This window comes from Dendrobates tinctorius, unplaced genomic scaffold (assembly GCF_039654945.1).
Source record: "Dendrobates tinctorius isolate UK_male_01 unplaced genomic scaffold, ASM3965494v1 ptg000143l, whole genome shotgun sequence".
Lineage (NCBI taxonomy): Eukaryota > Metazoa > Chordata > Amphibia > Anura > Dendrobatidae > Dendrobates > Dendrobates tinctorius.
Genome location: NW_027361810.1, coordinates 13,396,060 through 13,423,759, shown reverse-complemented (window position 1 = coordinate 13,423,759; position 27,700 = coordinate 13,396,060). Strand labels below are relative to the sequence as shown.

Below are 27,700 nucleotides of genomic sequence, written 5' to 3'. Positions count from 1 at the left end.
GTTTACACATTCGGAATTAACTTGGCATTGTGACATTTGGACTGTAGATCAGCCTGGAAGTGTGAAATGCACTGCAGCAAAAAAGAATGTTATTTCTTTGTTTAATTTTTTTTTAAATTGTGAAAAGTTTATTCAGAGGGTCATTTATTATTCAACCCCTCAAACCACCAGAATTCTGTTTGGTTCCCCTAAAGTATTAAGAAGTATTTCAGGCACAAAGAACAATGAGCTTCACATGTTTGGATTAATTATCTCTTTTTCCAGCCTTTTCTGACTATTTAAGACCCTCCCCAAACTTGTGAACAGCACTCATACATGGTCAACATGGGAAAGACAAAGGAGCATTCCAAGGCCATCAGAGACAAGATCGTGGAGGGTCACAAGGCTGGCAAGGGGTACAAAACCCTTTCCAAGGAGTTGGGCCTACCTGTCTCCACTGTTGGGAGCATCATCCGGAAGTGGAAGGCTTATGGAACTACTGTTAGCCTTCCACGGCCTGGACAGCCTTTGAAAGTTTCCTCCCGTGCCGAGGCCAGGCTTGTCCGAAGAGTCAAGGCTAACCCAAGGACAACAAGGAAGGAGCTCCGGGAAGATCTCATGGCAGTGGGGACATTGGTTTCAGTCAATACCATAAGTAACGTACTCCACCGCAATGGTCTCCGTTCCAGACGAGCCCGTAAGGTACCTTTTACTTTCAAAGCGTCATGTCAAGGCTCGTCTTCAGTTTGCTCATGATCACTTGGAGGACTCTGAGACAGACTGGTTCAAGGTTCTCTGGTCTGATGAGACCAAGATCGAGATCTTTGGTGCCAACCACACACGTGACGTTTGGAGACTGGATGGCACTGCATACGACCCCAAGAATACCATCCCTACAGTCAAGCATGGTGGTGGCACCATCATGCTGTGGGGCTGTTTCTCAGCCAAGGGGCCTGGCCACCTGGTCCGCATCCATGGGAAGATGGATAGCACGGCCTACCTGGAGATTTTGGCCAAGAACCTCCGCTCCTCCATCAAGGATCTTAAGATGGGTCGTCATTTCATCTTCCAACAAGACAATGACCCAAAGCACACAGCCAACAAAACCAAGGCCTGGTTCAAGAGGCAAAAAATCAAGGTGTTTGAGTGGCCAAGTCAGTCTCCTGACCTTAACCCAATTGAAAACTTGTGGAAGGAGCTCAAGATTAAAGTCCACATGAGACACCCAAAGAACCTAGATAACTTGGAGAAGATCTGCATGGAGGAGTGGGCCAAGATAACTCCAGAGACCTGTGCCGGCCTGATCAGGTCTTATAAAAGACGATTATTAGCTGTAATTGCAAACAAGGGTTATTCCACAAAATATTAAACCTAGGGGTTGAATAATAATTGACCCACACTTGTATGTTTAAAATTTATTAAAATTTAACTGAGCAACATAACTTTTTGGTTTGTAAGATTTATGCATCTGTTAATAAATCCTGCTCTTGTGTGAAGTTTGAAGGCTCTAACTTATTTGCATCTTATCAAACCTTATCAAACCTGCTAAATCTGCAGGGGGTTGAATACTACTTGTAGGCACTGTAGACAACTTTTCCAATCTCTCTCTCAATATTGTCAGGACTCTTGGTGGATAGGGGTTTTAAGTTTTTTTTTTTTCTTCTTCTCTTTGATCCCATTTAGATTCACAAGAAAGCGTCAATGGTCTGATCAAATCAAGTGCCTCCATGGTATCAGCTTTCTGCGCCTCCTCACCTAAGTGTATGTGTGACACTTCAAAGAGGAGATCACAAAACATCTGTCCGTCTGCCTTCAGGGCGCTTCCTCATGTACCATGTATCCCTTTACAGCTCTAAAAGGGGTTGTCACTCAGGTTTTTAATGTTAAAAACAAATCTCACTGAACCACCTTGAAACTTAAAGGGTGACTATGACATGTCACTAGCAATACAATTAGGTTGAGGATAAGAAAAACATGGCTACCGATTTCCAAAAAGACATCTATCCATAAGTGGTGATCGCCATTACCACTCAGTCCTGTTTTTCTCTGAAGAGGCAATTTGCACTCAGTCCCATTCACTTTTAGGTTTTAGCAAGCTGGGGTGTAATACCAGACACATCCTGTAGGGGGTCGCAGGGTCTGAAATGTTGTCCAGAATTAGGCAAACATGGTTGCTTTCTTCTAAAAGAAAAAAAAAAAAAAAAAGCGCCATATCTGTCCACAGGTTGGGTCTGGTATTGCAGTAAATAAGGCTGAGCTACAATATGACAAAACCTGTGGATAGGTTCTCATTTTTGAGAACAGATTTTGATACCCTGTGGACCAAATGGAACATCACCTCTGCACCCCCCTATAGTTACACCGAGCCCTTATATTGCTGTATTACTAGCACATCATTAGAGGTCTCACTCAGCTTTACAGGACTCCTGAATAGTTGAGATGTGAAAGTAGGCTTGTTTTGTTTCATTCTATGTGAAAAATGAAATTTAAAACAGCAGCACAGAGTATTTGAGGCTAGGATTAAGGGTATGCGAGCACGTTAAATATTTGGTGTAAAATAGGTGTTCTTTTGAAGCAGCTTTTACATGCTTTATTTGGTATACAAAACCTACAAAAGACAAAATGAAAAAACCCTGCTGTAATTAAATAAGTAAAAAGCAAAAGTGCACTTAAATCATACAGAGTTCTTAGTAATACTGTATTTGATCAAACATGGCATAAAAGCCGTCCCAACATCGACAAGGTGACTCTGTGGTCGGGGAGGTCAACTTTGACACATAAGGTTATTAATACTAGACAGTGTAGGACCGCTCAGACCACAGAGTCACCTTGTCGATGTTGGGACGGCTTTTATGCCATGTTTGATCAAATACAGTATTACTAAGAACTCTGTATGATTTAAGCGCACTTTTGCTTTTTACTTATTTCATTACAGCAGGGTATTTTTCATTTTGTCATTTGTAGGTTTTGTATGCTTTTTGGCCATGTGAACATGCATTTATATGCTGCATGTGTACCAACTGGTTTTTTTTTATGCTTTATTTGGTGCAGATTTTTTGGCCGTTCATTAGTATGGGTGAAATCTGCAGCAAAAATGCTGAAAGAATCTGCACCAAATCTGCAAGTCAAAAATAAGCATCATGTACATGAGACTTCAGGATTCTCATTCACTTTGCTGGCATCAGGAAACCCTTCAGAAAAAAAAAAAAAAAAAAAAAAAAAAAGTGACAAATCTGCAAGAAAGTTGCAACATGTACACATGGCAGCAGTCAGAATATAAATTTCCTCTGTCATATCCGCTAGTATTAAAAGTCTAAATCCATCTCATAAATATAGATCTTGATTTTCCTCCTTTAGTTCAAGATTTCGCCATGACAAAGGATTCATCTATGGCTCATTGCATCCACCACATCCGGCCCTTTAATAACTATCCCAGGACCCAGCAAAGGGCATTGACACCCACGGGAAATACATGGGGGCAAAAGCACCCGAGACTGGAAGTCCCGGATTTTATTTTGGATTTGTGCTAATAATGACATCGTAGCACGAGGGGGTCCGATATGGGAATGTGAAGCATCTCGTGCAATAACAGCCTCCACATCTGTGAACAGCTGGCGATCCGGATGGTGTCATCCATCCCCGGCTCAGAATCGATTACTAAATGCACTAAGTGGTGGAGGGACCTGAGGCAGGAAAGCGGCAGATCAAAACCTAGATCAATGGGATTCGCAGAGTTAAAAACCACATTAGTATTCTTTTCTTGGAGGTGGGGAGGGAGCAGGGTAGACAATCGCTGCTCCGATTTCATCCGCCATGCACCCTCAGCAGCATGACACACAGTAATTACCGCCATGTGATGAGCGGCGAGAGTGGGCTGGCTTCAGGAAAAATATTTCTGCAACTTTCTACTATACTTTGCGTTTCAATTTATCATTTTCACAATTGCTGTTAATGAATAGAAGTATTCTTTACAAAACTCATTTATGCCCTGCTTACAAAGCAAAGGGTTGACCATGGCAACAACATTATCCAGAACAGTCAAACACCTGCAATCTAAGCAGCCAGGCCGATACATTTTCATGCATTGTAGCAAAAAAAAACAAAACAAAAAAAAAAAAACTGCCGATTTCTGAAACTGGTCGTCCACCTCTGTGGCAATTTTATTCATCTGGGGCTAAAGATCATTTTTGCAATTGGGTTTCATTAAAAATGTTGCATCATCTGCCTTTTATGGTCCCTCAGAGAAGGAACTGACACGCTGGATGTGTATTTTCTTCTACTTTTTTTCCCATTTACTGTGTTTACTAAATCTTACCTGATCATAGTCGCTTGTAAACAGAACATCTCCATCACTGCAAGAGGTGACCGTGGCTGGAACCAAACTACCATTTATGATGAGCCACACACGACCTCCCTGCAAAATCAGAGAAAAATGTTGTTTTAGTCACAACGATATTAATAATAAGAGATATATTAATAGATTACTTATTTCACTCCTATAATAAAAACAATATAAAAACCACCAACTGTCCCTACGTACAAGACTAACTCCTATAACACTGCTCCTATGTACAAGAATATAACTACTATAATACTTGCCCCTATGTACAAGAATATAACTACTATAATACTTGCCCCTATGTACAAGAATATAACTACTATAATACTTTCCCCTATGTACAAGAATATAACTACTATAATACTTGCCCCTATGTACAAGAATATAACTACTATAATACTTGCTCCTATGTACAAGAATATAACTACTATAATACTGCCCCCTATGTACAAGAATATAACTACTATAATACTGCCCCCTATGTACAAGAATATAACTACTATAATACTGCCCCCTATGTACAAGAATATAACTACTATAATACTGCCCCCTATGTACAAGAATATAACTACTATAATACTGCCCCCTATGTACAAGAATATAACTACTATAATACTGCCCCCTATGTACAAGAATATAACTACTATAATACTGCCCCCTATGTACAAGAATATAACTACTATAATACTGCCCCCTATGTACAAGAATATAACTACTATAATACTGCTCCTATGTACAAGAATATAACTACTATAATACTGCCCCCTATGTACAAGAATATAACTACTATAATACTGCCCCCTATGTACAAGAATATAACTACTATAATACTGCCCCCTATGTACAAGAATATAACTACTATAATACTGCCCCTATGTACAAGAATATAACTACTATAATACTGCTCCTATGTATAAGAATATAACTACTATAATACTGCCCCCTATGTATAAGAATATAACTACTATAATACTATAAGAATAAGAATGTATAAGAATATAACTACTATAATACTGCTCCTATGTACAAGAATATAACCACATTTTTGTGTTTGAAGGGGAATACAGTAAATGTCTTTGTCAAAAAGAACTCCACCTTTAAGATCAGGATTCAGGAGGAGACATATAAGGGGCTGGGAGTTTGAGGTTGCCCAGCTGTAAAATTATTCTTTGAAAATCGCATAAACAGGATCCTGCAGGTGACAACACTGTACACTGGTCTTTCCAATTACATAACATCTTGTGTCACCTCTACAAACACAGAGACAGATAACGGAGGAAATAGAAGATGATCTGCGAGAAGACTTTCTGCCCGAATAGATGCGTCACCACAGAGTGTCATTTCTGCGATAATCTGCTCAGAACAATGGGCTCCAGGACCTGAGGAGTTGAACTGTCACTTCTGGGGACTGAGTGACGAGATGAATGACAGGCCATCAGTAACACAGACCCAGAACTGCAGAATAACTAAAGGATGGAATGAAGACTTATCTGCAGGATCCTGGATGCGCTGAGATTTCACAGCAAAATGCAGAATCTGCATTTAAATAATTTACAAGAGCATATGTGAGTGACCACATCTTTAACTCTGTCAGTGGCAGACAGGGGCTACATAGTACAGATCAAAATTAGGCCATTTTGAGGGAAATGGCTGCATAAATGTCGCTAGAACCCCATGCACCAGCTTGTGTTCACGCTTTACATAATTGCTGTTGATTTTCCACAAGGAAAAATTGCACTGTAATAAAATAGAAGATAAAAAGATTTAATTGAATCACATTCAGACATTACAGAAACTCTTCTGCACAGAAATTGACCTACGGTGCAGATTCCCGCAGGATGCTACAGAACCCAATTGTGCAGATAATGTAGCGGTTTCTGCTGCAGATGTACCATAAGCTTCACCTTTTTTTTTTGCATTGCAAAGGATAAAAACTGGTTAATATGTGCAGCATGAATAAGACAAGGCTACAGATGTCAAATGCACAGCGTTGGTCAATTTCGCTGCATGCTTTCGCCGAAAGCATCTGTATGAAATGAGATTTATTGATAAGGCCAGAAAACCTTTTAAGTTTTCACTGGCGGAACGCATCTTAAAATGCAAAATTACTTGCGGATTTCAGGTTTTGCGATGCAAATGTCAAAATTAGCAATGGAAATCCTTATTGAACACATGCAGATTTTGGTGCAGATACTCTGCAGAAAAATGCACAGCAAATATTTTACAAATAAAATATTCTCAGAGTAAATGCACTCAAATCCGCACCGTGTGCCGAAGATCTGCAGCGTTATGGAGGACCAGCTAAGTTGGTGAGAATTTCAAAATGTCACCGACATGTTGCAGAAAGTTTCCAAGCTAAGGCTACTTTCACATTAGCGTTTTTTAGCGCTGCACTTTGTGCACAATAGAAACGCACGCAAAAAATGCATCATGCGTGTTGTATGCGTTTTCTGTTTTTAGGCGCATGCGTTGTAACCAGTTTGTAGCCATATTGACTCTTAAAACACATGCGATTTTAAACGCTGACGTGCACATGTCGATGCGCACGCCTGCGTTCCCATAGGCTGTGATTTTTTTTTGCGCGTTCGTTTTGACACAGGTTGGACGCACAAAAAAAATGCAACAGGGTGCGTCCGGCGCGCCTAGGCGCACACTACAAAAAAAAACGCACAAAAACGCATACAAACACGTGCAAACGCTAGACCATGCGCTCCCATGTTAAACATAGGGGCGCATGGTGCATGAGCATGTACGCGCACGATGCGCAGCGCTAAAAAACACTAACGTGAAACCAGCCTTAAATTTACCAGCGGTGCGAATGGCGAAACATGCAGCATTTTGATTTTTGTTTGTGCAGATTTTCATTACAGATTTTACAGGGCGACATATCATATGTCGCCGGTAGCAAAAATCATTTGCTGAGGGAACATCTGCATCATAATTGCTACATGTGCAAGTACATTTATTATTTAAAAAAAAATAAAAACAAAACATTAAATATCGGCCAATTTATTCTAAATATTTGAATAGAAGGTAAAATATTAATAAACCCATCTCCTTAGTTCCTGAATCCTGACCTGCTTGGTAAATACATATTTTTTTGCAGTCAGTACACAGACTTAATCTATTCCTCTATTAACACCCCAGCATAAAGACAAAGACGACAATTCTAATATCTGGCGGATCTGTGTTAAGCATTTATAACCCATCCCCCTTCCCATTAGCTCAGTGCATCCCCTCTTAGGTGTATTGTGAATAGGAGGGGGGGATATAATCAGAGTATCTGCACCCCCCTGTGATGCTACATTCCTGTACACCCACCATCCCTTACATCTGACAGCTGCTGCACTTATTACACTCCTTATTAATAGTGTCGAATCCGCAGGAAGAATCTGAGCTCCAAGGGGCAAAAGTCTAATCAAGCAGAAATTGTTCTGTGTGCTGCTGTGGGACCCCCAGTAAATCGCCCAGGCTCATCCACAGCAGGGGAGTCTGGTGGTCTTCATGCTGCAGGCAGGTACACAGACAGCACCAGCGGGAATTAGTGGGGGAATATTGTGGGGAGTGGGAATACTCATACTTCCTTTATAAACTCTGTATAACCTCGATTTGTTGCGTTTACAGCTACATATGATTTGATTCAATCTGACAACAACCACAGCAGCGCATGTAATAATTGTTTCATAGGTGATGTCCCATCTCAGCATCGCGTGCATTGTTGCTTTCCCATCAGGAGAATAAGATGCTGCCAAATTGCCATTTTCTGTTAAGCCACGCTCACCTCTTCATTAACCACTCTTTAGCAGAAGTGGACCCATTTCATTTTCCTACCCCCCCCCCCCCCCACAAAAAAAAAAAAAATTATATATATATATATATATATATATATATATATATATCTATCTATATCTATAATAGGCAGAAGGATTTCCCACTGTTTTGTGCTTGCAGCTCCTATGCAGAACTGCAACTGTCCATGGTTACCGACTACAAAATAAACACTTTACTGTAGTGTCATACTGCAGTGCTGTATTACTGCACTCGTTCTGCTATCTATTGAAAATAAACCCCCCCCAAGATAAGAAAAAAAAAAAAAAAAAAAAAATGGTATAAGGGGAGCAATATACAGTATATACTGGTAGGGTCAGACTCAGGGCCAGACTGGCCATCTGGCAATTCTGGCAAATGCCAGAAGGGCCTGCCTGGTCATGGGCTGCCTTGTCTGTGATGTTGTCAGCAGAATTGGTGCTCTCAAGACAGTAGTGAAGGAGCATAAAGTCGCTGACTCCGCTACTTACCCCAGCAGGCCACGGGTATCATTAGAAATATTGGTCTTGCAGTAAATCTTGCTTTCCTCCATCCAGGATAATATTTGTAATATATCCCATCTGGCACTTGGGGACGGTGACTGGTCCTGTGTGATTTCAAATGCCAGGGCTGAATTTCAGTCCCAGTCCGTACCTGGTCAGACTACACATGCTTTGCTTGTAGTCTGTAACCATGCACACACATGGGTCTGCATAGAGACTGAAAACACCGAATGGTCAACTCATAACTGGTACATTGGATCTCGATTTATATAAAAAAAACAACTATCTTGGGGCAAGCACCTATATAGCCATACCACACTACTTTCATATCTAACCCTGTACAGACAGACAACCTCCAAGGATTGACTAGACTGGATACAAATGCATCAGATTTGCAGCTGTAACAAAGTATTAGGTCTGTATGAATCTGCCCCAGGTAATTAAAAAAAATAAATAAATCATCCTTCACCTACTGTAAGCAATGACTTTAAATATGGCAAGGAATTGGAACCTAAAGTACAACAGAAAGTTGCAGATCTTTAGTTCTTTTTAATGGAAAATAAAATAAATCCTTCAAATAAAGAAAAAAAAAACCAAACAAACAAAAAAAACCCATGCTGAACAAAGGCCACTGGGCGAGCGTGGATCCCACCTGTAATTAGCAGATGGATGATAGCATCCATGCGACCCCCTCAGCTTTCAGACTTTATTGAAACGGCGGTGTTCGTGAAGCCAGAACAATACCGTCTGCAGCTGCTCTCGGGGGGACGAGGTTAATTCAATTGCCTGCTTCATGCATTCAGTGAGAGCCGCAGTCAGCGCCTGTACACACTATCCTGCGAGATCCGAGAAGTGGGCCGTCAACAGCCCCCCAATATGAGGACTATACTGTAAGACAGGGGACACAATATCGACACGTTAAAAAAAAAAAAAGAAAAACAAAGAACACATCCATCAACCATAATTCCATCCTATTGTCATATCAAGCGCCATTCACTGGCAGACACAAGACCTCTGTGCAGGAAGAATATATGGGGCCCCTTGTAGTCCAATAGCTCCTCACAATGACCAGATCCACCAGCTTTGGAGGTGGATGTGGCCCTCTGACCTCTTGGGCTTTTGTCCGCCCCTGTAAAGCACCCACAACAGACAGCAAGCGGTGAACCCCTGCAAATGCTGTGATCAAGGCCACTGATCCACCCTGCGACGTTTGCCGTCCATGTATGGCAGGTGTGTGGATTGCATGAATGGTGGCGGCACCTGAGTAACTGCTGCCAGCAGACCAGCTCTGATGACAGTTGGTTAATGATCATGGCTGTTGCAAATGGTGGAGGTACCACTTTTAATGCCCAGTAAACCCCCCACAACATAATTGCAAGGCGCCAATGACAGTCATGGGAGGGGAACTGCAGTGCCCTGTGTCCGCCATGTTTGTAGATCTCTAAAGTCTGTGGCTGGTTTGAACCTGAACACTTTCAGCAGGATCAAACATCTGATATGTACGGGGCCTCCTGAGTTGTGTGGCAGCGACTTTCTACCCCCTGAGACGAGCCACATATTTAGGGGAAGTCGGGAGAACAAATGGAGCTGTGGAGTTGGAGTGCATCTTGCACATAGGCCTCGTTTCCCATAGCAACCAATCAGCACTCAGCTATCATGTCTTACAGTGCTCTTGAAATATGAAAGCTGTGCTGTGACTGGTTGCTATAGGAAACAAGGCCTTAGTGACTGTGTATATATTATACATATACAGTCATGGGCTTTTTTTTTTTTTTTTTTTTATTTCATTTCCTTTTTCATACTCATCCCATTTATCCTATGTCCATCCTTTCCCTGGTCAGAAATAGCTGATAACAGGAAGCACCATGTTACATTAAACCACATAGTGATAGTAATGCCCCTTTAAATGAAGCAATATGGTCGCCATCCTATTAACATAAGGCTATATAAACGATTGCACAAGGATTTTGTTTGTTTTTCCCCTTAGAAACTTTCCCTTCCTGGTCGGGTGACTGAGCGCTATGCGGACAATGGGTGGCATTCAGCTGGCGATACACTTACCCTCACGGCGAGGGCAGCACATTGCTTTATTGTATTTATGACACAATGAATCATTTTATGGACACGGTGATGACTTTGGTTTGGTCTCTTTTACACATAATTTCTTCCTTGAATGAACCGCGAGAATCGTTTTAGTCATGGTGGAGAAAGATTCTTTATTCAAGAGCGATAGACGCAGCGGCGTTCATCAGCCGCCATATTATCATATGATCAACATCGCTCAAATCTACGCCTCAATATGTCACACCGATGCATGACAAGAGCAATCGCTCCATAATGGGAAGTTACACAAATTTCTGACATTTTGGGTATCAATTTGTCATTATTTTCAGATCTCTGCTTGCCGTCAGTGAATTGAATCATTGTTCACATCTAGCAGAATAAAAATCTGCCTGGACCTTCTACTTCTCACAACTAATGTTTTATTCATATTTTATATAGTCTAGATAAAAGAGCACAAGTCACTCTTCTGTACTAATAGTTTGCTTCGATGTATCAGTGCAGGATAAATATATCAGTCTGGAGTCCGGGCAGCTTAGTTAAGAGGATCGTCTAGACTGGGAACAGCTAAAAAAAGCCTTTTCAGGAGCTGGCAACGGCTGACAATTCAATTAAACATTTCCAGGAGGCGTAAGACGACGTTCACACTGGGCATTTCTGGTTCAGCAAATCCTGAATGCTTGGCAGGAAAGAAGTTGCAGCAAAAAAAAAACGCAGGTTTTGCTTAGTTTTTGGTGCCATTTTTTCAGTAAATTCAATGAGTGAAAAACGCTGAACGAAATGGCATTATTATAGCGCCATTTATTCCATGGCGCTTTAGATGTGAAGGGTGTACATAAAAACAAATACAGTAATCTTAAAACAATACAAGTCACGACTGGCACAGGAGGAGAGAGGACCCTGACCGCGAGGGCTCACAATCTACAAGGGATGGTTGAGGATACAGTAGGCGAGGGTAGAGCTGGTCGTGTCGTGGTTTGGTGGATACTGCAGGTTGTAGGCTTGTCGGAAGAGGTAGGTCTTCAGGCTCTTTTTGAAGGTTTCCATGGTAGGCGAGAGTCTGATATGTTGGCGTAGAGAGTTCCAGAGTAGGGGGGGGGATGCAAGAAAGCTTGTATGCGATTGTGGGAAGAGGCGATAAGAGGGGAGTAGAGAAGATCTTGTGAGGATCGGAGGCTGTGGGCCGCCCTCCCTGGGCTGTGGGGTACTCGGTACCGGGCCGGTATCAGCGGGATATGTCACAGCAGGAGTGACCCGGACCGTGGCCCTGGGCGCCCAAGTAATGGGGAAAATGTGAATGGTGGAGCGTAGTTAGATGAATAGTTCGTGACGCCACCTGTGGTGTTCGGCAAGTGAGATGTTAGGCCGACACTGCATGCAGATCCTCTGGGGCTGGTGGTGTGCTGCAGCCAAGATGGTGAAGCTCCCCACAGGTGGAGCTGTAGCCCCAGGGCAGTGTAGATGTAGGGGAAGAGGAGAGGCACAAGCGGTGTAGAAGCTGGTACCCAGATGTAGCGGTGCTGGGTGCGTTGGCACGAGAATGAATGGAGGACACCAGGGCTTGCAGTTCCAAAGCTTTTCTCACAGTCTGTAGTACACACAGGTGCCTGCCTCCGTGCCGTGTCCTCCGGGTCAGGGACTCAGTCAACGTCCAGGCAAGATGGAATGCTCCCTTCAAACGCTCCACCAACATGTGCCTTTCTGAACGTTTCCTCTATAGTGCCTTTAAGTGTGAAGTACTCCCAGTACTGAGTTACACTGGAGTTCCTCCTGACAGATGTTCCCAAGAACTCTACTTGTACAGCAGACAGCTGTAGCCTGCTTCGGGGACTCCCTACTCCTGAGTCCTGGCTCACTATCCAAGTTGCTGTTGTGCCCCCAAGTCTTAGATGGGAGTAGTGCATTTACAGCCCACTACTCCACCAGTGTCTGCTGCAGAACCATTAGTGTCCATACAACCTCGGGGACCGGGCCCCAGCCTTGCGCTTAGAACTTCTAGGCAGGGTTCTTCCTCTAACCCACGTCCTCTGTTCTCTTCTACTCCTTCGTTCCGTACTATTCTTTCCCTCTTATGGAAGATAAAGGTTTCAGTTCAATGTCTTTCTCCTTCTTTCCTTTCCCGTGCCAGCTGGCTCAGATCACTGAGGCAGCTGCAGCACTCCTTCCTCCATCCCTCTTCCAGGGATCTCCTTTCCTCACTCCTCTCTGAGTGACTTCCTCCCTCTGACTCCTACTCCTGACTGACCTGTAATCCTAAACCTTCCCGCTCTTTTATGTATTCTAACTCCACCCGCCTCCCAGCACGTTTCGTGTTCCAAGCAGGGAGTCACCAAAGGTGCTCCGCTACACTCCAAGCAGGGAGCCGCAATGTGGCTTTGCTGAACTACCCTGTTGTGTGGGGTGCGAGTGTTGGAGCGTGGTCAGGAGCCCCCAACTTACCTGGATGGTGGGGCACCACACCTCAGGAGGAGGTGCAGTACCTCTGTGGCGACTGAGCCTAAGGGGCGCCACAGTTGCGTGCAGGTAAGTACCCGGAGACGAGGTCACAGATGTATGGAGGACACATGGCTTTGTATGCCATGGATAGGGTTTTGAATTGGAGTCTATGGGTAATGGGGAGCCACTGCAGGGATTGTCAGAAAGTAGAGGCAGGGGAATAGCAGGGGGGACAGGTGGATTAGTCAGGCAACAGTGTTTAGAATAGATTGGAGGGGTGGCCACAGAGCAGGAGATTGCAGTAGTCAAGGCAGGAGATATTTTTGCAGATTCTTGGTTTAGGAATGTACTGATCCGGGAAATATTTTTGAGTTGAAGTCGGCAGGAAGTGGAAAGGGCTTGGATGTGTGGTTTGACATGCTCCATGTCCAAAAAACCATGCAAAGCACAAAATACAGATGACCAAAAAAAAAAACTGTGTGCTTGAGATTTCTAAAATCTCTTGGGCATTGCTGGTACTGTGAAAAACAGCTGAGAATTACCATTTAAAAAAAATGCAGCAAAAACACCCAGTGTGAACTTAGCCTTAGAGGAACAGCACAACACAGTCTAAGATAAGATGTTTCATATTTATTTTATGGGTGACTTTTATTGGTCTTGAAAAGCTCCTTTCACGTTGGTTCTTCCCCTCCACCTCCTTTTTACGGAGGATGTTCTGCGGATGCTGCCGAGGAGCCAAGAGGCTGTTGGATGTCACATGGCATCACACAGTGGCTTTTTGGGCAGCTATAAATCTGATCGTACCCACCTACCAAACCACTTTACTAACCAATGAATGGCAACTACCGCTGATGTCATGCAGTAATAACACTGCCCGAATTGTGCCTTTTTAGGTCAGGTTTGCCCATTTTAGCCACTTTTATCAGGCGCAGAACTCCAGCTGTAGGGCATAAGACAAAATGTATAAGGGGGTCTCTCTTCAAACCACAAGAATGGGGTTCCCCATCTTCGCAATCAACTGGCGTTACAGAACTTTGAGAACCTTTCAAATTAATTTGAAAAAAAATGTAAATAAGCAAACTTTTTTTTTGGCGCAGAAATGCCGGCCCGTGAGATCAGCACGGCAGCCTCCGGATGTATACATTCCAGGCCACGACTTATAGAAGTGTTTGGAAATACCAGATCTCATTGCAACATAAAAGTATTCAGGATGTCAACAATTCTGCCTTTCAACATGAACTGCTTCCTTTACAGAGGGAGGGACTGATGGATCATGGCCATGTGTCTCCCCTGTGTCCTGACCCTACTGATGTCCTAGTAAGTAATAGCCCCCCCCTTACATTTCCTTCCACTGACTCAGCAATGGCCTCTCCTGCTATGTCTGCATTCCTGACACACTTATTTCAGCATATGAAGGGTTAATACCAGTATTAAGGGTTAAGCGCCTGAGCATCCCAGATTCATGAGCTGCATTCTAAAATATTCAAGATCTGCAGCCGCTGCATTGTGGATCCATATTTGTTAATAAAGCTGGGTGATGCTCAGTAAGCAAGGGATGGTGGTCCCAGATGGATGGGAGATCAGGACAAAATACTACTTCATCATTAGCCAAGAGGGGGATGGAGTCTGAGAAAAGCTGAATAGTAGCTCCTATAACAATTATCATTCATCTTGCCAAATGGAGTCCATTCAACTTTTCCAGACACCTGCATGGCAAAGGCCATTACATTCCCGACTCCCATCCTATATTGCTCAGTAGATTCAACAGGGATCTGAAAAAACTGGATGTATAATGAACAGATATGACTCCCACTACATATTCTAGAGCAGCTGTGACCCAACTTTTACAGACTCCTGATTAACTAATGCAACCATCTACTCAGACCACCCCCATGCAGAGTTTAAAAAGCTGGGTGAAGTCTAATGACAACTTGATCTGTATTACAGCTTTAGCAAGGGTTATCACAAAACTTTCCCAGCCTCCTGATTAACACAAACGAATACCCAACTAGGTGGACTATCCTATGCAAAGTTTAAAAAGGGTGGAACCTAATCACAACTTATTTATTACTGCTTTAGCAATGATGATCATCCAACTTTCCAACATTCCTAAATGACTAAAATTGCAAAGAAATGAAGACAAGGATACATAAATGCCAGCTAGACAGACCCGCTACCTGGGACAAGCTGGGTAGAATCTATCATCTGCAATACAAGTTTTTACCAGGGTTATCAGACAGTTGTCCAAAACCCCGAATGTCTAATCCATTTTAGGATGGAACATGAGATGACAATGCATAAGTGCCAAACTAGGCCAGCTTAATATCAGTGACTGGGGTTGGGAAAGCTGGGTGGAATCTATATCAAATATGAGACACATTACAGACTTGTCACTCAGCTTTCCAAGACTCCTGAATGAGTAATCTGTCTGGCAAAGCACAGCAATGAGAGACCAGGATGCATCACTGTGGAAATAGATATACCATCTAGGAACTGGCTCAGAGAAGCATTCTTTATCGGTTATCACCAAGCTTTCCAAGACTCCTGAAAAACTTCTATGCCTGAACTCAGAGCCAGGAATGTATCACTGTCCAACTAGTCAGACCTCTAAGGCAGACCTGTAATAATAGTGCAAGATATGATAGAAAGCTAGCTTTATTATACAAGACTACAACCAGCATTATCCTCCGGACAGATCGGAATCTGGTCCAACCTGAATGGTGTCAGATATATATTTTGCCTATGAGCAATGTGCAATCAAATAACTACAATAATGAATATTTGGGTACACGGTGATCAGCTGGTGGTCTGCACGGCGAGGTGCGTGGCCCGATAACGTGGAACGCCGGGAGAGGCATCAGACACATAACACAGCGACTTCCATCATTGCAAATCACAGAATGAATAAAATATGAGCTTGAATCTGCTAATGGAAGAGAAAAGCCGGGGGAGGGGAGCAGAGATGGGAAAATGTGGGGGGATATTCCCAGGGAGGTCTGGTGCAATGGCGAAAAGGTAAAGCCTGGTGGGAAGACAATGTCACATCACAGCTATTACTGCTGCGGGCGGCATGAGAATGTACCGCAATACACCGACGAAGAGGAACATCGACTGCAGGGGGCGTTACAGGGAAGGGTTGGTTTTTAGGGTATGTTCCCACATTCAGGATTTGCTGCAGTTATGATGCTGCGTATTTATGCAGTAGCAGCCAGATGTTACAGCATAGTGGATGGGTTTTCTGGAAATCCCATGTCCTCTGTGCATCTATTTCAACTCTGCAAACTTATATCTGGTAACCAGCTTTTCCAATCTCTGCTCTGAATCCACTCCTGTGTCTCCATTCAATGTCAGCAAGCAGTTAATCCTGAGAGGGGAGCATTTATGCAGGGGTGGCATTTATGCACATGTAATCGAAGTACATGTATCAAAGTACTTCTGGCAGTTATAACATGGCAGTTAGACAGGGCAGGAGACAGGTAAGACATTTATATACATCTACTCCCTGTACATTTGGAGTACAACAAATATATACCATATGCATTTGTGTAATTTATATCCTGGCCGCTGCATTCACACACATCCACCGCCCTGGCATTAACTCTCTACACTCCATCCACATTGGCCCCTCGCTTCTTTCCTCTCCTATGTATAGCACTCATGCTCTTTTCACATTGTTAAATTGCACAGATCCAGGCAGTCCCACCATTCAACACCAGAGACGCTCTCACAAATCACTTAACCATCTGCTCACTCTTTCTATCCTCCTTCTCCTAGTCGCAGGAGACATTGCTCCCAACCCTGGTCCCCCATGTTATAGAAAGTCAAACCCCCCCACTGCTACACTCAGAAACCCCTCTAATCTTATTAATATTCCCTGCATGCCATCTGTCTCTCTTAATTGTGCACTTTGGAATTCTCGCTCAGTGTGTAACAAACTCCCCTTCATCCATGACTTCTTCCTTTCTAATTCTCTTAACCTCCTGGCTCTTACTGAAACCTGGATCCAGCAGTCAGATACTACCGCTGCTGCTGCTCTTTCATACGGGGGGCTACACTTCTCTCATACCCCAAGATCAGACAATAGAGCTGGTGGAGGCGTTGGTCTGCTCCTATCACCAAAATGTACCTTTCAGGTTATCCCTCAAGTACCCTCACTTGTCTTCCCTTCTTTTGAGGTCCATGCCGTCAGACTCTACACCCCCTTCTCCATGCAAGTGGCGGTGGTGTATCATCCTCCCGGCCCCTCCCATCAGTTCCTGGATCATTTTGCCACTTGGCTTCCACATTTTCTCTCCTGTGACATCCCTACCCTCATCATGGGAGATTTCAACATCCCCATTGCTCTTCCCCTCTCCCCATCTGCTACTCACCTTTTATCTCTAACCTCATTTGGCCTTTCGCAGCTTACTAATTCTCCAACGCATGAAGACGGAAACTCCCTCGACTTGGTCTTCTCTCGGCTTTGTGCAGTGGATGATTTTGCAAACTCCCCTCTCCCGCTCTCTGACCACAATCTTCTTTCATTCTCTATCAAGAACTGCCAGGCTGCTCAGGTCACCCCCACTGTCCAGACTTATAGAAACATACAGGCCATTAACACCCAGAAACTTCTGAAGAACTTGCAGTCTTCATTGGCCCCTATCTCCTCCCTCTCATGTCCTGATTCTGCATTGAAGCATTACAATGAAACACTTCAAAGTGCCCTGGATGAATTTGCACCCCCTATAAATAGAACACCACAACACAGACAGCGACAACCCTGGCACACGGTGCAAACACGTTTCCTTCAGCGGTGCTCCAGGTGCGCCGAACGTCTGTGGAGAAAATCCAATCTACACGAAGATTTCATCCATTTTAAGTTTATGCTTAGAACATACAACACTGCCCTTCACCTCTCCAAACAAACCTATTTCAACACCCTCATCACCTCACTGTCCAATAACCCGAAACGTCTCTTTGACACTTTTCATTCTCTACTCAATCCAAGAGTACAGGCCCCAACCACGGAGCTCCGAGCTGACGATCTGGCCAATTACTTCAAAGAAAAAATTGACCAGATCCGACAGGAAATTATCTCCAAATCCCCTCATACCATGCACTGTCCTCCCTCCCCCACTGCATCTAACTCACTCTCTGATTTTGAACCAGTCATAGAAGAAGTAAGCAGGCTCCTTGCATCTTCTCTCCCAACTACTTGCACCAGTGACCCATTTCCGTCACATCTCCTCCAGTCCCTTTCCCCTGCTGTCACCCCTCACCTAACTAAAATATTTAACCTCTCTCTCTCTTCTGGTATTTTTCCCTCCTCATTTAAGCATGCCATCATACATCCACTACTTAAAAAACCATCCCTCGACCAAAACTGTGCCGCTAACTATAGACCTGTCTCTAATCTTCCCTTCATCTCTAAACTCCTGGAACGCCTGGTCCACTCCCGTCTTATCCGCTATCTCTCAGAAAGCTCTGTTCTCGACCCTCTCCAATCCGGTTTCCGCTCTTTACACTCCACTGAAACTGCCCTCACTAAAGTCTCTAATGATCTGCTAACAGCTAAATCAAATGGTCATTACTCCATGCTAATTCTCTTGGATCTCTCTGCAGCATTCGACACTGTGGATCATCAGCTCCTCCTCACTATGCTCCATTCCATTGGCCTCAAGGACACCGTTCTCTCCTGGTTCTCCTCCTATCTCTCCGACCGCTCCTTTACTGTTTCTTTTGCCGGTTCCTCCTCCTCTCACCTTCCCCTTACTGTTGGGGTTCCTCAAGGATCGGTTCTAGGCCCCCTCCTCTTCTCCTTGTACACTGCCCCTATTGGTCAAACAATCAGTAGATTTGGTTTCCAGTACCATCTCTATGCTGATGACACCCAATTATACGCTTCTTCTCCTGACATCACGCCAGCCTTTCTAGAAAACACTGGCGATTGTCTAAACGCTGTGTCTAATATCATGTCCTCACTATATCTGAAACTGAACCTGTCAAAGACTGAACTCCTGGTGTTTCCTCCCGCTACTAATGTACCTATACCCGACATTGCTATTTCTGTGTGTGGTTCCACTATTACTCCCCAGCAACATGCCCGCTGTCTTGGGGTCATACTTGATTCCGAGCTTTCCTTTGCCCCCCACATTCGATCACTGGCTCGCTCTTGTCATCTGCACCTCAAAAACATTTCTAGAATTCGACCTTTTCTTACTTTTGACTCTGCAAAAACTCTTACTGTTTCTCTTATTCATTCTCATCTCGACTATTGTAACTCTCTTCTAATCGGTCTCCCTCTTACCAAACTCTCCCCTCTCCAATCTGTCTTGAATGCTGCAGCCAGGATCATATTCCTCACCAATCGTTACACCGATTCCTCTACCTTGTGCCAGTCATTACACTGGCTACCCATCCACTCCAGAATTCAGTATAAACTTATTACCCTCACCCACAAAGCCCTCCATGGCTCAGCACCACCCTACATCTCCTCCCTTGTTTCAGTATACCACCCTACCCGCGCCCTCCGTTCTGCTGATGACCTGAGGTTAGTATCCTCAATAGTCAGAACCTCCCACTCCCGTCTCCAAGACTTTACACGTGCCGCGCCAATTCTTTGGAATGCACTTCCCAGGTCAATACGATTAGTCCCCAATCCCCACAATTTTAAGCGTGTCCTGAAAACGCATTTATTCAGACTGGCCTATCGCCTCAACACATTAACCTAACCTATCCCTGTGTGGCAGAGCCAAAAGTTTTACCATAACCAGGTTCCCAGCATCATGTTCCCACATGCTTTATGCATCTATTAGCCCTCTGTGTCTGTACTGTTACACACTTAACATTATGGCTGGTCCATACAATCAGAGCAACTGTTACCACCCACCTTTCGTGTCTACCTCTTTCCTCATAGACTGTAAGCTTGCGAGCAGGGCCCTCACTCCTCTTGTTATATTCTACTGTATGTGATTATTGTTATGCTGTAATGTCTATTGTCTGTACAAATCCCCTCTGAAATGTAAAGTGCTGCGGAATATGTCGGCGCTATAAAAATAAAATTTATTATTATTATTATCTACGTGCACCTGTGGATCACCTGACATGCGGCACGTCTTTAAAATCCGCGGCATGTCAGCTTCTCTTGCAGGTAAACATGCAGATTTTCTCCGTAGATTTCCATTAATCAGGAAAATACGAATGTGTTAAAAAGGTAAGTGCCACTAAATAAAGGTTACTATTTGCATAGCCAGTTATTTTCAGAGAATCACTAAGTCATCTAACTATAATAGGAAGTAAAGGGAGTGGAGGCGAAAACTTACGGAGAATTGGGGGATGGGAGCAAGGGAAAGAAGTTTGTTAAAAAATACTTTAAAGAAAAGGGAAGTGCGTGTCCGCTAATAGGTGCGGACATTCTGCAGCGCCATAACCACAGCCGATCCGGAACGTGAAAAATGTACCCTTAATGCAAGTCTATGGGGAAAGTCTGCACACGTACGAGAAATTGACATGCTCCGTATCTGAAATCTCAGATTGTGTTGCCATTTTACAAGACTCATGTCTTATTTTTCATTCGATGGAGCCGTGTGAGGGCTCGTTTTTTTTCTTTGAGTGGCGAACTGTAGTTTTTGTCGTTATCATTTTTTTGGGTTATATTTTAATTGAATCTTTTGAAGGCGGTGCGGCAACAGATTTAATTTTTTTTTTTCTACTTATTGTATTTTGTCATCCCCTTAAAAGACTTGAACCTGCAATTATCTAATCACTTGTTCTATACACCGCAACAATTTAGTATACTGATAAAATCATGGTTTCCTATGAAGCCCTGTCTGTGTCCATTCTTCACTGCAAAACCACCATGGCAGCGATGGGAGCCTTCAGCAGGTCCCCGGCTGTCATCGAAACTGGGATTGTGCCACTTATATCCCGCTGTAGGAGAATGACAGCGACATCTAAGGGGGTGAACAGCAGCGATCGACTCTAGCATCAAAATCGGTGCCTCTGGAGGAGGATGTGAAGCAGAGTCTGAGCCATACACCCACAGGTACATCACACCTCGAGAAGGTTTTAAAAGGGATTGTCTATTATCCAGGACTCAGATATTGATGACTTATCTTTAGAAATGGTAATCAAGATCAGATCAGTGGGGGTCTGTTATCCGGCACTCCCACCAATCTAATCTTTGCTAGTCTTGTGGTGTCTGGGAAGCCAAAACACCACATTAATGGCCGTTCAAGAGCTGCAGCCGATCTGATATTGATGACCTGTCGTAAGCTACATATTTTCTTAGACTTTTTCTGCAATATAGGTAAGAAAATACAAATCCTTCTGTCTCACAGGCAGCAAGGAACAGCTCAAACAGTTCCCCAGTGTGAGGACCCCTAACAGCTTCTTATGTCTCAGCTTCCATTGGGCATTTAAATGTGATGCAAGGGGGAAAATGGAATATTAGGGTTAGTTATGCCATCCCTGAATCTTTTGGCTTTGTGCAGAGTTGCACTTCTGTACTTTGTGCTAGGAAATGTCACAATACAAAAAAAAGCAGATCTCCTGTCACGACCCTTTGCTGCACAACCGGCTTCTCACATCCTACTTTTGTAAGTCCAACAATGGTTGAGACATCTGGGTTCATTATCACAGAATTTATTTATATCTAGAGCCAAAGCATTTTTTTTCCACAGAGGGATATCCCAGCCGTAGGGGGTAGAGGGCAGCAGGTGCGGCATCTCAGCCGCAGGGGCAGAGGGCTGCAGGTGCGGTGTCACAGGGGCAGAGGGCGGCATCCCAGCCGCAAGGGCAGAGGGCGGCAGGCGCGGCGTCGCAGGGGAAGAGGGCGGCAGGCGTAGCATCCCAGCCGCTGTGGCAGAGGGTGGCATCGCAGCGGCAGAAGGCGGCAGGCGCGGCATCCCAGCCGCAGGGGCAGAGGGCGGCAGGTGCGGTGTCGCAGGGGCAGAGGGCGGCAGGCGCGGTGTCGCAGGGGCAGAGGGCGGCAGGCGCGGCGTCGCAGGGGCAGAGGGCGGCAGGCGCGGCGTCGCAGCCGCAGGGGCAGAGGGCTTTTAATGCAATGACATAGGAACAGAAGTGGACTCAATCTTATACAGGTAACCAATCCCTGATGTGGTGCCTGCTGTAATATATCCTTACCGAGTCTGTATTTATTAGTATTTTAGCCTCATTGAGGCCTTAGCGCAAGTCCGCAAGGTGTTTGGAGTCTCATTATGATCCACAAAGAACCGAAACTGTGATAAGGAAGTCGCAAAAAGTTGGAAACAGCTGGAATTTTTTGCACCTTGCCTGTCACGGTACCTAACGTGCCCCCAGCCACCTGCATTACATCTGCCTGTGATGTGGCAGTGGCACACACCGGTCTATGACAGCATCCTATGTGTAGTGGTCAAAGTCGCACCAGATTGTGCCAGTTTAATGCGGTGGATTGTGCAAAAACAACGTCAAAGATTTTGAATTCCGGATTATTCTTTTTTTGCCGATCTCCAGCACAATCTGTAACATCTCAGAATTTGTCGCAATATCAACTCCACCACCAAAGCAAATAGGAAAAATGATTAGCAGATCTAAAATGGGCATAAAAATCTGCACCGCCGGATAGTTACCGAGTGGAAATCTTTACCAACACATGGATAAAATGTGCGAAAATCTGCTTAACTTCTCCTGTACGCCGCTTCCAATTTCAGTGTGAATTTAACCCTATGTTACCCATCATCGATAATTGGAGGAGATGAGTCATGACCGGCAGGTTTTTTGCTCTCCCTTGGGATGTGGCTTTTGTGACTCATGGAGGTGGCAGCTGGTCACCCCAGGAACGCGGCTGCATATTTGCTGCAGACCAGGTTGGTATAATTGGCAGCGAATCGATGACTGGCATTACCTAATGACTACCAGAAATATCAGCCGGGCCTGAAATAGCAGAAGGAATTGCCGCCGTAATGATATATGCAATCCACACGGCTCACTGTAATCCCTTCATTGCCCCGGGGAATGGAATTTGCTTCTCTTCTGACCAGATCTGTGTCATTATTACTTGCCAAATTGGAGACTATAAAGTTCTTATGAGACGATGCTGTATTAACCCTGTGAGCGCCTGGAGTAATTTGGCCAACTTCTCACTGCCAGGTTAATTGGCAAACTTACAAATGCCAGTGCAACACCCCCCAAAGGCGAAGCTTCTGGCTCCTGATATCAAACTTTATAACGCTCTCTAATCCAAACAGGATGTCATCTAGAGTAATAGGGGCCAAGGGCCAATGTGCCCAATTGGGCATCAATGCCCAGGTGCAACTTCAACCTCTACGCTCCCCTATGGTTATGTCCCTGGCGCCAGATCCGGGATCAGGCAACAGTCTAAAGCTTATGGGCTCCATCAAATAACCAAAATTGACACATCTTGCTGGGAAAACTGGACTTTTTTGGGGACTTACAGCGCCGAAAAAAAATCCTGAAGGGTCCTCTAATCAAACCCTGCATGAAGTCATTACTCCTAATGTCTCCAGGGCCCTGGGATCAACTATTTTGACGCCTCAACTAATATTGAGGAGAATATATATTTCATCTCACTATAAGAATTTTCGCTATTCCGAAGCCACAGATGAACGATACATTGACGACACTATTTGTACAGCAGAAGAGGCTTCAACACTGCGGTCAGTGACCCCCAATGCCCGTGTGCTACAGCACTTTCCCAGGCAGTACATGAGAGCTGGCTCACGTCATGCCGTATGATTATTATTAGACTTCAAACAATGACCCCTAGTGGTAGTTAGGAGGAATACACTCCAGGAACTAAAATGCTTACAGATAATGTCATAACTTTTGAGGATGTGATAAAAAAAATAAGGGCTGGACAACTTCCAAGAGTAAGGCGGCGAAAAAAAAAAAAAAAAAAAAAGTTGACCTTGAAAAGTTTGTGCCCCTTTCCTGCTGATGTCAATTGGAGACCCTACCATCTACTATTAACCAAAAGAATTAAAACAAAAAAAAAACCCAGACTGTTTCTATAAGGATGTACTTGTCTGTATTAGAGAAGAAAAGGGACTCAGGAGGCAAGTGGGCCACAGTCAGTAAGCTTATTAATGTCAAGTGAGCTATTCAAGGATATTGGCCCTTTTCAGATGACGTCCATGTCTTCCCCTTCCCCAAAGCTTTAAATAACTTTAAAATAGTTTTGCAAAATGTTAATATTGATGAGCTAGCCTTAACATAAGCCCTCAATACCACATTGTCGGGAGCGGTTTCCCCAGCCGATCAGTTGATTCCAGGGGGTCATGGCTCACAGCGCCATACATGGTTTGGTGGCCGTGAATGGTAGTGAAAGTTCTCTATCTATTCGAATCAAGTGATCAGCAGGATTTCCAGGAATCAGACGCTATGAAGCAGAAAGATAGGTCATCAATATTAATGTCTTCAATATGGCAGCCATAAAAATCTACCGGACCATACTGTATCTCCACATGTACCTAATTTCATACAGAATAAGGAAAAAAAAAAAATTGTGTTTTATAGCATCTAAGTGAGAACATCTCCATGTGGTGTTGTATAGTGGCACCATATGGCGGCACACACATTACATCATTATCAGTATCATATCAGGCACAATTTCTGGTTCACCCGTCATCTAGATGAAAATCCAACACATAAAACTATCAATCAGTGCGACGTTTCTCCGGACCATAGAAAGCGACGTAATTATTTCCACCGGCCATAACAGGGTTTTTTTTTTTTTTTTTCAGGGTTTAAAGAAATAAATGAATCAAACACTTAAACTTTTAGCCGAGCAACAATATGACAGCGGTTATCGCTCATCTAGACCGGAGATGAATGGCGGAGACATGCGAGGAGCCAGATTTAATTAATTCTCTGCACGGTCAGACAGCAGCTCTGCAAAATGACCAAAGTGGCCACTTTCAGGAGTGAACATGCAGGTAAAAAAAAGGGGAATAAAGAGCAATAGACGTGGGGGAACAATGAAGGACAATCAGGCATGACGAGAGAACAAAGCCTTCTCTACTGACTGGCAAACACAGGCAGCGAGGACTGGAGATGAAGCCCCCATCACTGCACTGCAGAAGAGGAGGCTCATCCTTTGTGCCAAGACGGTTTCACCTTCATGCCTTGTAGGCCATGATGCCACCTAAAATAGTCCTTTCCTGGAAGGGACTTCCCCTTCCCGATGTCAATATTTTAACCCGTGTAGATCATCTGGTCTTCAACGTGACAAATGCAGGATTATAAAAACCATATAGTGTCACCTGTGAGCCAAAAAGCCACAGAAACGGGAGAAATGACATCAAGATGGAGGTGAGGTCACCGGATCACATCTCATTAGTTGGCTAATGTCATCACCATGGTGGAAAATGGCGAATTTGAACATTTTGATCTAATTTCTTACAGAAGGCGGGGGGGGGGGAGTTGGTGCTAAGACACCGTCTGGTGGTCTTATCGGATATTGGGCCACTAGTGATCAGACACGTCTTGAGGATCTAGGACCTCCTGTGGCCAGTATGAGTAGAGTGAAATGGTTTTCATCCCACAGGACATTGAATGAAAGAAATACTCTTCTGTAGTGTAAGAGGACTTGCAGGACAGTGGCCACGTTGGGGGTCTATGACCGCCAATCAAAAGCCCTGCGAACCACCTCCAACCTGCCGGCATCCTTGGCACCTCTCCCGATTAGTAGGCCTGGTGCACCATCATGCGTGCCTCAATGACGACGTTATGCCAACTAATCAGAAGAGGCACCGTAGGAGGAGGTTTGTAGGGCTCTGGTCTACAGATGTGTCTGCTGTGAAACTTTATGCTCATCTCACTATGTAAGGAGACTTTCCAACATGGAAAAGACTTAAGTGACACAAGGGTCAAGATTTGGAGCCAAAAAGACATGACCAGTTTTATCACGGCCCATTGGTTTCCCACCACTTTTGTATCATAGGACACATCCTAAGTCACTGAATTTATGATGTGAGTCAAATACCATAAAATTAGCCATGTGGTCTCCTCACTTGGCTGACTCATTGACCCCCGGGTGACATCACACTTGTGCAAGTCATTTAAACAGTGTTAATCTAGCCCACAGAAGTGATTGTACGACATTGCCCATGTTTCCTAGAGTTCCCCTTTAGATCCTCCATGTGCATCTTCCCGTCAGTATTGCACACCTCCAGGTTGTGATGTAAGCGCAGTATTGTGCAGGCAGGATGCGCTGGTCACACGAACACTTTCTCAATAGGACTTATTCCGTAACCCTCAGTGGTGATGAGAGGTGATATACATAACGGAGTCCTGCAATGCAGCTCACAAACTAGCTGACATGACCTCTACAGTGTCCTGTAAGGATGATGGGTGTGGTGGTGCCCCCTCACCTCGCTCCCAGGTCTCCCACCCACTTCACGTAACTACCACCAAGCAAATTTACCACCACCTCTTGATTTCTTCTGATTGCAAATTATTTCTTTTTCCAGTGTGTGGACACAAATGCTCAAAATTGTAGCGTTTTTAGGAATTAACACCGAAATCCTGAATCATTCCACAAAAGCAGCGAGAACGGTGTCAATCCCCTGTACTTTATGGACACAGACATGTGAAACTGCAGATGTCCCGTTACCTGGAGAACATATGTTGTGTCCTGCACTTACCTCCATGAAATACTCATCCATTTTCCTACGAGTTCTGCAGATTCGCTATAATCCAGGGTTCCGGGTTTCACGAAATCCAAAAAAAAAAAAGCAGCAATATTTCAGGGGTCAAAATAAAAATGGCTTACAAATAGTCACTGGCACTTGATGGGATGGAGGATACGGGGTCGGTAAGATCTGGTTAATGGCCACAGTCCATGTGCTGATGCCCGTAGGATTAGGCTAGGTTAGTATCCAACTCCTGATATTCCAATACAAAGAGATGGTGCGGGCAAATCGGAGTCCCAGCTCCGCCGGTGCCCTTTGTTCTCAATTATAGGGGTTAATTGGGGGCAGAAGCTGGACCTGCACCCCACCTCTGTGTGCAGGAGCAGCATAGCCTTCAATGGAAGATCCTCCAAGACGCACTCACAGCTCCCTGTGATCCTGCATTGACCAAGGCTTTAACTGAACTCAGCTGCTCCCAGACAGCTCCTCCTATAGAGGCCAGGCCTGCGATCAAACCCCTCCTGCGCTGCTGCTGCTGCGTCTTTTCCCATATACTCACAAAGACTCGCTGGGGCTCGCATTGTGTGCGAAAATCCACAGATGCAGCAGGATCGGGACTTTTGTGAGTTTTTTATGCTGCAGATTTTCTGCACCTTTCTGCACCCATTAACCAAAATAAGTTACTTGCATTTTTTAGAAAATATGCAGCGTAAAAAACTCACCAAAAGCTCACTGTGGGAACGGCGCCTAAGGCTATGTGTGTTTTTTTATGCAAATTTTTAAGCTGCGTTTTACAGTACCAGCAAAGTCTATAAGGTTTCAGAAATCACATGCACACACATTGGTTATTTTCCTGACTGATTTGGAAAACTGCAGTATGTCACTTCTTTCAGCGTATTTGCAGCTTTTTTTTTCATCCATAGGAAACAGTGGGTAAGTGCAAAAACGCAGATATCAGTTGT

The 27,700-nt window shown here is 44.2% G+C and overlaps 1 protein-coding gene across 1 annotated transcript in view; it reads right to left on the bottom strand.

Moving 5' to 3' along the window:
- LOC141049265 (unconventional myosin-X-like) overlaps positions 1–27,198 on the bottom strand; it is a 105,982-nt gene extending 78,784 nt beyond the window's left edge. Inside the window, exons 1-2 of the mRNA XM_073545519.1 lie at positions 26,751–27,198; positions 4,295–4,393 (exon numbers count right to left, since the gene is read on the bottom strand). Of these exons, the coding sequence (XP_073401620.1) occupies positions 4,295–4,393; positions 26,751–26,771 (120 nt within the window). The 5' untranslated portion in view covers positions 26,772–27,198. The remainder of the gene's footprint in view (positions 1–4,294; positions 4,394–26,750) is intronic.
- Positions 27,199–27,700: the final 502 nt, after the last annotated feature.